General features: G+C 39.0%; 1 protein-coding gene and 1 long non-coding RNA gene across 2 annotated transcripts; one reads left to right on the top strand and one right to left on the bottom strand.

Annotated features, from left to right (window-relative positions):
* Positions 1–6,275: 6,275 nt before the first annotated feature.
* Positions 6,276–7,242, bottom strand: LOC130464841 (40S ribosomal protein S24-1-like). Its single transcript, XM_056834060.1, has 5 exons — positions 7,220–7,242; positions 7,101–7,113; positions 6,745–6,915; positions 6,496–6,582; positions 6,276–6,308 (listed from the first exon to the last, which is right to left on the bottom strand). The coding sequence occupies exons 1-5, from the start codon at positions 7,240–7,242 to the stop codon at positions 6,276–6,278; spliced, it is 327 nt and encodes a 108-aa protein (XP_056690038.1).
* A 458-nt stretch (positions 7,243–7,700) lies between these two features.
* Positions 7,701–9,264, top strand: LOC130464839 (uncharacterized). The gene is made up of 3 exons (XR_008925153.1): positions 7,701–7,803; positions 7,957–8,046; positions 9,038–9,264. It is a non-coding gene; the product is annotated as an uncharacterized lncRNA (long non-coding RNA).
* Positions 9,265–12,341: the final 3,077 nt, after the last annotated feature.

Here is a 12,341-nt window from a genome sequence, read left to right on the forward strand (position 1 = left end):
AATATGTCTTAAAATGCATGAGATCAAAAGCTTGATTATGTTGCATGATTAAGGATTTTAGTTCACTTAAAATCTAACCAACATAGTAAGAGCCTTAAGTTCCAAACTTAAAAATTGAGTTAAAAGGCGCCATGCCAAAATATACACTTGCTTGGATATCCTTTACATCAATCTAGTAATAGTTTTCGCTCAGCGAGGTGTTACTTATTGGTCCTAAAGGGGCAAGGTACACAAATAATTGTGAGTACATGTTAGTTTTGGTGAAACTCAACGATATAAGTAAGGAGTCCTTTTATGTCGTGGCAAATTCGATAGGTTTACCTAATAAGTTCTTAGACGTACCTATCAACCAAGAATAGTTTCTAGACTATTAGCAAAAGGCTTTTGCTTACCTAAGATGTTCTAGGATTAAGTCGACAAACTGTGCTTAGTTCTTCAATGATTTTAGGATCTTGGAATCATTTTATTCACACCTGCCGGAACACATAATTTGAATAAAATGCTTAATAAAAATTGAATTATGCATGTATGCTAGAATTTAAGTTTATTAAGAGAAACTGTGAATGGTTATTTATTTGTTTATTCTTTTCAATTGTAGTTTTTAATATGGCAAACAACAATTCATTCAACATTCGATCAATTCTCGAAAAGGAGAAGTTGAACGGGAAAAACTTCCTTGACTGGCAAAGGAACTTGCAAATAGTTCTTATGCAGGAAGAAAAGGAGTATGTCCTAGATGAGGCGATGCCCGAAGCTGCAGGCGACGGGGTCACTCAGGCAGCCCTCAATCGTTGGATTGATGCCAACAAGGATGTGAAATGTCTAATGCTCGCCACCATGAGTGCGGATCTGCAGAAAAAGTTCATCAACTCAGATGCTTTCACAATCATCAGTGAGTTGAAGAACATGTTCCAAGATCTGGCTCGAGTCGAAAGATTCGAGACTCATAGGCAAATTCTTGAGACCAAACTTAAGAAAGGCGAGCCCGTAAGTCCACATGTTCTCAAAATGATTGGACTCATTGAGAATATGAGTCGGCTGGATCAGCAATTTTCTCAGGAAATGGCTATAGACACCATCCTCCATTCTCTTCATAGCGGGTATGATCAGTTCAAACTGAACTACAGTATGAATAGTCTGGACAAAACGCTCACTGAGCTTCACGGTATGCTGAAGACCGCTGAAAAGACGCTCAAAAGTGATAAGCAGGATGTGCTTATGGTGCGTGGGGGCAAGTTCAAGAAATCTGGAAAGAAGAGGAATGCTAAGAAAGGTGGCAACAAGGCCAGCCCAACTAAGCAAACTGGCGCCAAATCTGCAAAGAGGAAGGTCAGTCAACCCACTTCTGAATCCGAATGCTTCTACTGCAAGAAGAAGGGGCATTGGAAGAGAGATTGCTTGAAGCTAAAGGAAGATCAGAAGAACGGAACAGTCGTTCCATCTTCAGGTATTTTCGTTATAGACTGTATACTTGCTAATTCAACTTCTTGGGTATTAGATACAGGTTGTGGCTCACACTTATGTTCCAATCCACAGGGACTAAGAAGAAGTAGAAAGTTAAGCAAGGGTGAAGTCGACCTACGAGTGGGAAATGGAGCACGGATTGCTGCATTAGCTGTAGGAACTTACTATTTGTCGTTGCCCTCCGGGCTAGTTTTGGAACTGGAAGAATGTTTCCATGTTCCAAGTCTTACTAAAAACATCATTTCAGTTTCTTGCTTAGATGCTAAGGGATTTTCCTTTTTAATAAAAGACAATAGTTGTTCGTTTTATTTTAAAGAGATGTTTTATGGATCTGCTAGATTAGTCAATGGACTTTATTTATTAGATCACGACAAACAAGTATATAACATAAATACCAAAAAGGCCAAAAAGAATGATTCAGATCTCACCTATCTGTGGCATTGTCGATTAGGCCATATAAACTTGAAACGCTTAGAAAGACTTCAAAAGGAAGGAATTCTAGAACCATTTGACTTAGAGGATTATGGTAAATGCGAATCATGTTTACTTGGCAAAATGACAAAGCAACCTTTCTCTAAAGTTGGAGAAAGAGCAAATGAACTATTGGGTTTAATCCATACAGATGTATGTGGACCAATGAGTACAAATGCTAGAGGTGGTTTCAGCTACTTTATCACTTTCACTTATGACTTCAGTAGGTATGGTTATGTCTACCTAATGAAGCATAAGTCTGAATCCTTTGACAAATTCAAGGAATTTCAGAGTGAAGTAGAGAATCAATTAGGCAAGAAGATTAAGGCACTGCGGTCTGATAGAGGCGGTGAATATCTGAGCTATGAATTTGATGACCATCTGAAAGAATGTGGAATTCTATCAGAGTTGACTCCTCCTGGAACACCACAATGGAACGGTGTGTCGGAACGGAGGAACAGAACCTTGCTAGACATGGTCAGGTCAATGATGGGTCAGGCCGAACTTCCATTAGAATTTTGGGGACATGCACTAAATACAGCTGCACTCACTATAAATAGAGCTCCGTCTAAAGCTGTCGAAAAGACTCCATACGAATTATGGTTTGGAAAGCCTCCAAATGTGTCTTTTCTTAAGATTTGGGGATGTGAAGTATACGTCAAACGATTAATTTCAGACAAACTTCATCCAAAATCTGACAAATGTATCCTTGTGGGCTATCCAAAGGAAACAAAGGGGTATTACTTCTACAATACATCTGAGAACAAAGTGTTTGTTGCTCGAGATGGTGTCTTTTTGGAGAAAGATCATATTTCCAAAATGACAAGTGGGAGAAAAATAGACCTCGAAGAAATTCGAGTCGAACAACAAACTCTAGAAAATGCTCAAGATGACATTCAGGATGAAACTCAGAGATCTTTAGAAGAATCTGGTGAGAATCAGGGTCAATCTAGAAATGTTGCCCCGCGTAGATCGCAAAGATATAGATCTCAACCGGAAAGGTACTTAGGTATTTTGACGAACGAGAGCTATGACGTTCTATTACTTGAAAGTGATGAACCTACGACTTAAAAACAAGCTATGACGAGCCCTAGCTCCAAGCAATGGCAAGAAGCCATGCAATCTGAATTAGACTCCATGTCTGAAAACCAAGTATGGGATTTGGTCGATTTGCCAGATGGCTATCAAGCCATTGGAAGCAAATGGGTTTTCAAACTGAAAAAGGACAAGGATGGGAAACTTGAAGTTTTCAAAGCTAGATTGGTTGCAAAAGGTTACAGGCAAGTCCACGGTGTGGATTACGATGAAACCTTTTCACCAGTTGCAATGCTAAAGTCTATTCGAATAATGTTAGCAATCGTTGCATATTACGATTACGAAATATGGCAGATGGATGTCAAAACTGCTTTCTTAAACGGCGTTTTAACAGAAACTGTGTTTATGACACAGCCTGAAGGTTTTCAGGATCCAAAGAATGCTAAAAAGGTATGCAAGCTAAAGAAATCAATCTACGGATTGAAGCAGGCATCCAGGAGCTGGAATATACGTTTTGATGAAGCAGTCAGTGACTTTGGTTTCATCAAGAACGCAGACGAATCTTGTGTATACAAGAAGGTCAGTGGGAGCAAAATTGCTTTCCTAGTATTATATGTCGACGACATATTGCTTATCGGAAATGACATTCCTATGTTGAACTCTGTCAAGATTTGGCTTGGGAAATGTTTTTCGATGAAGGATCTAGGAGAAGCACAGTACATATTGGGCATCAAGATTTACAGAGATAGATCTAAAAAGATGATTGGACTTAGTCAAAGCACTTATATCAATAAGGTGCTTGATAGGTTCAAGATGGCGGACTCCAAGCGAGGCTCCCTACCCATGTCTCATGGAATGACTCTAAGCAAGACTCAGTGCCCAAAAACACTTGATGAGCGTAGACGAATGAATGGGATTCCATATGCATCATTAATTGGTTCAATAATGTATGCTATGATATGTACACGCCCGGATGTTGCGTACGCACTCAGTGCTACGAGCAGATACCAGTCAGACCCAGGAGAGGCGCATTGGACTGCTGCCAAGAACATTCTGAAGTACCTGAAAAGGCACAAAGATGACTTCCTGGTCTATGGTGGAGATGATGAATTAATTGTTAAAGGCTATACGGACGCAAGTTTCCAAACCGACAAAGATGATTTCAGATCACAGTCTGGGTTTGTCTTCTGCCTCAATGGAGGAGCAGTAAGCTGGAAAAGTGCTAAGCAAAGCACCATTGCGGATTCTACAACTGAAGCGGAGTACATTGCTGCACATGAAGCAGCAAAGGAAGCTATATGGCTAAGGAAGTTCATAGGTGAACTTGGTGTAGTCCCCTCCATTAAAGGACCAATAGCCCTGTATTGTGACAATAACGGAGCTATTGCACAGGCAAAAGAGCCTAGACACCACCAGAGAGTCAAGCATGTACTTCGTAGATTTCACCTTCTACGAGAGTTCGTTGAAAGAAAAGAAGTCGAGATAAGCAAAATTGGAACTGATGACAACATATCAGATCCATTAACTAAACCTCTGCCGCAGGCGAAGCACAACTCGCACACTGCAGCTATGGGAATTAAGCATATTGGAGAATGGCTTTGATGTCTCTGTTTAATGTTTTAAAGTTTTAGAGTTTAAATCTTTGTAAAACATTTTTGGTTAATCATTCACAATAAATGAAAAGAATTCATTTTTCCATTTAATTTGTGGTTTATTAAATGATGAGTCCCTTCAATTTGACGATATATTCAAGATAGACTGTCAGGACCAGTCCTGTGACTAAGAAATGTCTATCAAGTGAACTTGAATGTCCAAGGTTGAAAATGGTCCCTAGTCGGAGTTTTCTATAAAATTGGACGCATAGAAAACGTTAGACGATTAGAATGCAAGATGACTAGTAGTTCTGTTTCTTGAACTATGTGGACATGGCAATGTCATAATCATTTGCATAGATACTTACTTTGGGAAGACTAGTATCGGACAAGACCTATGAAACTTTACTGTAAGAGATGAAAATCTGTCATAAGTAAATTTCATTAAATTATTAGACACTAAATCCTCAATACCTGAGTGATTTGAGATTATTTGTTTGAGAACTGGTTGCTTTGACGTTGACCAACCGTCGCACCGTAAAAGGAGGCTATAAAGGCAACGCTCAGGTAATCACACTACTAGAAATTGTAGATTTAACGACAACATATTAACGAAGTAATCAACATTCCGTCGTTATAAGCAATAGCGCGCTACTCTACTGCGATGACTAACTGAAGTTTGTCGTTATTATTATAGAAAAAAAATAAAGTTAAAATATTCAAAGGAAATTGTCTGTCGTTATATCTACCTTATTTATGCACTCTTCACTCTTCAGCGCCGCTTTCAATTTGTGAACATCAGTTCAAGTTTCACTCACCTCCAACATAGAAGTCCGAAACCCTAATTTTAACTCGCCTAAAGTTTTTCGATTCTTAAATTCATATTTCTTTCTCACCAAAGATGCAGTTGATTTCGACGAACCAGTTTTCGATTCAGTTCGAGTCAGGGTAGAAACCAAAGATGAGAAAAGCGGCGAGCATGAGTGAATTGGAACTACCATGATTTCATCTCTTTTCTACTTGCAAGGATTTTGTCCTATGAAACTGGATATAGGGGTTGATTTAGCCCATTGGATCAATGTATAGAAGTTCGATTTCAGATCTCGCCGTCAATTTCTTGCATCAATGTAATTCCGGTAAATTCCATGGTTTTTTTCTTAATTTATACCAATTTTTTGAAGTGTTGCTGGTTGAAAATTGGATTAGTTAATTAAATGCTTGTTTCGTTGCTATTTGGGATTTTTACTTATTTAATTTATTCAAATTGGAAGGGAAGAAGGATTATGTCTGCATCAGGTATATATTCAGCCTTCTGATGCAATTATACAGTTAATTGCGTGCATCCTAATAATTTTGATCCTGTGGTAGATTCATGAACCCCGTTGTTATTCAAATAAGAAAGTTGATATTCTCTTGATTTCATGTCTGATGATTTTGTTGATGTATATGCCATGTGAATGGTGTTTTATTTACTATATGATCGAGTTAGCTGGTTGGAGTTTTTTGTTTGTTTGAATTGTTTAGGCCAAAATATTCTTAATTTGGTTAAGGATGGTTTCGTCACTGGGAAGCCTACCAAGATTAAGTCGAGGCCCGTGCTCATCGTATGAATGAGGGCATGAGGAAAGGTCATTACTCTAGATTTGGTATGCATATAGTGTATCTTTTCATAATATAGAATTTGTGTTTAGGAGGTATGGAAGCACCAGTTCCTCATTTCTTCTTTCCAGCTTCAGCAGCCTTGGTCTGCCAGAGAAATAAATGTGACAAAGTTAACAAAACATAAAATAGAGAAATTTAGAAGCCAAGAATTTACAAGACTTTAATAATAAAGAGTTAAAAGTATCTATCAGCCACATTTGATATCGTTGGCTGATATTGTTAGACAAACACAACCATCAGCCAAAACAACAATGCAAGTCCATTCTCCTACCTTCTTAACACCACTGATCTTCTTAGCTATGTTCTTCCTTTCTTTCATTTGTTTTCTGGACTTCTCAATCTTGGTAGCCAATCCATTCTGCACCAAGAAAAAATAGGAGCACAAAGATGTTTAGGGGAGTATATCACTCAGCAAGTCAAAATAGGCAACTCATTTACTGCCACCACAAATGGAATTATAATATAAAGATCACAAACGGAATTACAAATATAAATATCACAAATGGAACAACATACTTACCCTTATCAGGCTGTACTTTGGTTCAAACTTTTTTGCGTTATCAACAGAATCATAAATCAAACCGAATTCAATAGATTTACCTCCTCCAAAGTGAGTACGGAACTTGAAGACAAAGATAGAATTTGGATCTTTCACATCATATATGCTAGCTAGTTTGTCCTTCAATTCTGCCTTTATGAGAGAAATTTAAGATTAAAGTTGTAAGATTGTAAGGGAGAAATAGAACAGTAGTAAAAATAGGTGGTACGACGGGGAACACTTGAAATTTGATCATCAAAAGAATTCAAGCAAACAATCAGGAAAGAGATCAGAAAATTGAGAAAAATGAATTCAGGAAACACTACAAAAGGACAAACCATTGCACAACCACTGAATATGAAACCACCATCAAAAAAAGTTACAGCTTGAACCCCATATAGCAAGTCAAAACATGCAACTCATTTACTGTAGCTGCTGCATACTCTGTACTATGTACAGCAAGACTTGAGCTCTTGCCATATTCTGACCTCTGGAGCAGCTGCTGCAGTACGGCAGAGCTCGCATTCAAGCAATTGAATTCAGATTTGAGTTTAGTCCCTAAAATCACTTCTACCCTTTCTTTACAAGAGGGCCAATTAGACTCATACCCCCAAGGCTAACTTGGAAGTCTCTCAGCTATGAAACAATGCATGTATTGATGGTAGATATATGCTAATTTGTGACTAATAGCTGAGAAAGGTGGTTATATAAACATCTCTTTGGTAGTAGTAGTAGTTGGGGAGTTCACATTAACATAGCTATTGTTTAATCACAGTTTGTTTGCTTCAGTAACTTCAGCTATGAAGTTCTTATCATTTTCCGCATGTCTATTGAAATACTATACAATTTGTACCATCATACTTTTATCATGTTAAAGATCAGTAGTAAAAATGGTCTGTTTAATCCGTATATATCTTATTTTCTTTGTATATTTCAGGGAATTAGTTGATTAGTTCCCCCAGGAACAAGCTAATGAGACACCCTTTTCTCTAACAGCACCAGTCCACATATTCTCAATCTTTCTCCTCTGCTCTCAGCTTCGTAAGTTCTTGATTTATAGTTTGCAAATACTTTTAGATTTTTTGAGATTTCCTATGGAATGTTGATTACAGATGGGATCCTCTAATTATAATTTTTTAATTATAGTTTTTGTTATGTAATTGATTGTTCCTAATTTATGTTTTAATTTTGTAGGCGGGTCCTTATGAATGGCTTAGTTATAAAGAGGCGTATGATTCAACGCTTCAAATCGGCTCAGCTATTAGGAAATGTGGAGTTAATCCCGTGAGTACAATTTTACTCTCCAATTTTACTTTATTATTGGCTCAACTATTGAATGGAGTACATAAATTTCTTGATGGAGAACTATAGGATCCCATCTGTTGTGATATAATAGAAGAGGCTTCATTACTCTATTATGTATTATCGGAATCAACCTATTCAATATTAAAACCTTTATTCACCTTCCAACTGTGGCTTTTCGAGATTTTGTACCTTACTCTTTTTGTCAGTTTACATATCTTCACATGATGGATTCCTATCGTTCTAATTTCTGCTCACTCATTGCATATCTCAATTTCTGTTAGGTTAAATTCTCTTCTTCTGTGCTGAAATCCTTCAAGTCCTGATCTTTCCAATTTACCATAGTGTAATCATTTTAAGGTCACTTTAATCACAACCTAAACCAAACTCATAACAATCAGATGCGTGTTTCAAGGATAATCACCTCAAAAGAAGTTGAAGACATGCTCCTCAGTGAAGTACTCAATGAAAAATAGATTTAGAATCCTAGAAAGGATTAAGAAAACCAATAGAACATAATCTATGCCAGACACAAATAACCAGGTTTAGGTTCAGGTTCATCCAAAACCGAGTTCTGAATTGCAGGTTAAGATAACTCTTCACTTATACAATAGATATTCAGGTTGTAGCTTACATGAGGTGTCTTCAGAGGCTAAATTAGTTCTTTTAGTGCCTTAGTAGTGAGTCTGGTGGTGCTTCTGTTTAATATGCAACAAGTGTGTTGGGAGCTGGTTTTTTGGTGAGTGCAGGCTGGTAGCTTGCATCTGTTTTACTGTTTTCATATTGGGCACAGCTTTTTTTGGTTGTTTCTGGACTACGGTGCTCCTGTTTATTTTGTGTTTGCAGTGGTTTGCTTAATATGTGGTTTAAATTGTTAAATTTAGCCACCTTTTGCCTTTACAGTCCAGTAGTATTGTTGATGGTGCTTCTTTAATGTGTTATCTTTTGTCTTTGATTTCTTTTGGCAATGCAGGTATTTCCAGCCAAGTAGATTGTGCTATCAAGATACTCAACCTAGAGATTAAGTTGGATTCCGTAGTTTGTATAATAAAAGATCATAAAGAGCTGGAGAAATATGTTTAGTTACTTTGGTACTAAGATTTTGATTTTTAATCATGCAAGCGATGTAGATTTTGATTTAGAATTTTTTAAATAGGGACGATTAATTTTTCTTTAGATGAACTTTGCGAACATTTTTTCTTGCCTACTACATATTTGTGATGATTAATCGTAATACTACGGTTTTATATAATCTCGCACGCATCGCGTGCATATATGACTAGTCACATTAGAGAAAGGGATGTCTCATTAGTTTGTTCCTGAAACTAAGGTGTCATTTAACATCTCTAACTTAGTTGATTATATATTTTAGTCACATTAACGTCGAAATATTTTGTCGTTGTTGGACGATAATTAAAACTATTTTGTCCATTTGATTCTCTTTTTACGTAAACTATGTTGGTCGCTATTTGCTCTTTGTTTGACGTCATTGAATACGTAATAACGACGAACAACCTTTTTGTCGTTAATAAATAACGACGAACAATAATTTCGTCGTGTAAAATTTACGACGAACGTTGACGTTAATACTAATAACGTCGGAAGCTATTACGACAAAAATCACGACAAACTTTGTTCGTCGTTAAAAATTTTAACGACGACTTTTTCGACTTATAACGACGAAAAAGTTTGTCGTTAAAACCCCTTTTTCTAGTAGTGTCACCTATCAAACGAAGTCTAATCTCAAGATCGCAAGATTGGGATTGTCCTCCCATAAATCGGGATGAGATGCTTAAAAGTTGTACAAGGCCACTCGGAGAGCTAGAAACTGTGAAATACATGGCCGTGCTCGGATGAATCATAGGCTATGATTATCTGTTTATTTGATCAGTTGAACTCTGAAACCGAGGAACACCTCTGGACATAATAAGGATGACAACTCTTACCTTATGTTCAAGAGCAAGCATCGAGCGACAAAGGAATTAGGAAATGCACACTTGTCCCTAAGGACAAGTGGGAGACTGAAGGAAATAATGCCCTTGGTCCAAGTATGCATTCTATGATAAGTCTAATAAATGCGGTTCAGTATTAATTAACAAGTTAATAATTCAGTGAGATCAAGTGAGCTGAATGCCTAGCTAGAGGCCGCTTCAGTTCAAGTGGAATTAATGATATTAATCCACAGCTTACTCTTGACTGAACCCGTAGGGTCACACAAATAGTACGTAAACGGATCAAGTATTTAATGGCATTAAATACTCTATCTATGGATATTCGGAATCGACGGATCTTGGTTTCAGTGGGAGCTGAGATCGTCACAGGCAAGAAATGAATACTCCGGAAACGATGATATTACCGGAAACGGAAATATGGATCGTATCGGAAATATAAATATTATCCAAGTCGTAGATGTTTTCGGAAACGGAAACATGGTACGTATCGGAAAATATTATCGGAAATGGAAATATTACCAGAATCGGAAATATTGCCGGAAACGGAAATATTGTCAGAATCGGAAATATTACCGGAATCAGAAAATAATTCCGGAAACGGAAATATTAAATATTTGTTCGAAACGGAAATTAATTCCGGAATCGGAAATGTTAAATATTGTTCGTATCGGAAATGAATTCCGGAATCGGAAATTTAATCGGAAGCGTATCGTACGAATAAGCATCGGACGAGGCCTGCCAGACGAGGGCCCAGCACGAAGCCAGGCCATCGCCAAGCAAGCCAAGCGCGCCACACAAACAGCCACGCCAGGCCCAGCGCAAGGCCAGGCCCAGCAGGCCGTGGCAGCGCGCACAGCGCGCGCAGCGCGCGCGGGTGCTTGCGTGGGCTTGTGGCTCGCGCAGGCCTCGCTGCGTGGGCTGCTGCTCGCACGCACGCATGGGCGGCCCATCGAGGCTGCCGTGTGTGTGTGCGTAAGTGTTTGTGTTCGTGCACGTTTCCTAAAACGTGCAGAGTTCGGTTAATGATTAAATTCCTAATTCTATTTGATAAATTAATTAAATTAGAGTTCTTGTAGGATTCTAGGTTTAATTAATTTGTATCTGAATAGGATTCCAATTCCCTTTCCATAACCCTATAAATATGTGGCCTGGGTTCACAATTTATAACGAGTTTTCAAAGTATTCAAAGTGAGTTTTTGAGAGAAAAATTCAGCCACACATCTTGCTCAAAAGTGCCGAAAATTCTAGTACCTTAAGGGCGATTCTAGTTGGTCAATCTTAAGGCGGATCCGGACGTGCTGTGGACTATCTACGGAGGGACGACACTTGGAGTCCTAAAGACTTGTTCTTGTTCGGTTCGGGCGCAGCTAGGGAGGGCACGCAACAAAGAGTATGCATCTAAATTATGCTATATGATTATGTGTAAATAATATGTATTCCTGGGTTAATGGTTGTTTCCGCATGATTTATGTAATATCATATGTATCATAACCTAACAGGGTCTTGCTTACCTTGTATGGGGCATGTCGTGCCCTTGCTTACCTTTCTTGGGTCATGCCTTGCCTTGCTTGGGCCATGTCGTGCCCTTGCTTACCTTTCTTGGGTCATGCTTACCTTGCTTGGGCCATGTCGTGCCCTTGCTTACCTTTCTTGGGTCATGCTTACCTTGCTTGGGCCATGTCGTGCCCTTGCTTACCTTTCTTGGGTAATGCCTTGCCTTGTTTGGGCCATGTCGTGCCCTTGCTTACCTTTCTTGGGTCATGCTTACCTTGCTTGGGCCATGTCGTGCCCTTGCTTACCTTTCTTGGGTCATGCCTTACCTTGCTTGGGTCATGCTTACCTTTCTTGGGTCATGCTGTGCCTTGCTTGGGCCATGTCGTGCCCTTGCTTACCTTTCTTGGGTCTTGCTTACCTTGCTTGGGCCATGTCGTGCCCTTGCTTACCTTTCTTGGGTGATGCTTACCTTGCTTGGGCCATGTCGTGCCCTTGCTTACCTTTCTTGGGTCATGCTTACCTTGCTTGGGCCATGTCGTACCCTTGCTTACCTTTCTTGGGTCATGCCTTGCCTTGCTTGGGCCATGTCGTGCCCTTGCTTACCTTTCTTGGGTGATGCTTACCTTGCTTGGGCCATGTCGTGCCCTTGCTTACCTTTCTTGGGTCATGCTTACCTTGCTTGGGCCATGTCGTACCCTTGCTTACCTTTCTTGGGTCATGCCTTGCCTTGCTTGGGCCATGTCGTGCCCTTGCTTACCTTTCTTGGGTCATGCCTTGCCTTGCTTGGGACATGTCGTGCCCTTGCTTACCTTTCTTGGGTCATGCTTACCT

Source organism: Spinacia oleracea, unplaced genomic scaffold (assembly GCF_020520425.1).
Source record: "Spinacia oleracea cultivar Varoflay unplaced genomic scaffold, BTI_SOV_V1 SOVchr0_008, whole genome shotgun sequence".
Lineage (NCBI taxonomy): Eukaryota > Viridiplantae > Streptophyta > Magnoliopsida > Caryophyllales > Amaranthaceae > Spinacia > Spinacia oleracea.

What these genes read in the sequence shown, in the direction of transcription:
- LOC130464841 (XM_056834060.1), bottom strand. Translation starts at nt 7,242, where the DNA reads ATGGCAAGAGCTCAAGTCTTGCT. An exon ending in CAAAGTACAGCCTGATAAGG is followed by an intron (nt 6,583 to 6,744) that starts GTAAGTATGTTG and finishes TTCTTGGTGCAG; the next exon opens with AATGGATTGGCTACCAAGAT. An exon ending in AGATCAGTGGTGTTAAGAAG is followed by an intron (nt 6,309 to 6,495) that starts GTAGGAGAATGG and finishes TTTCTCTGGCAG; the next exon opens with ACCAAGGCTGCTGAAGCTGG.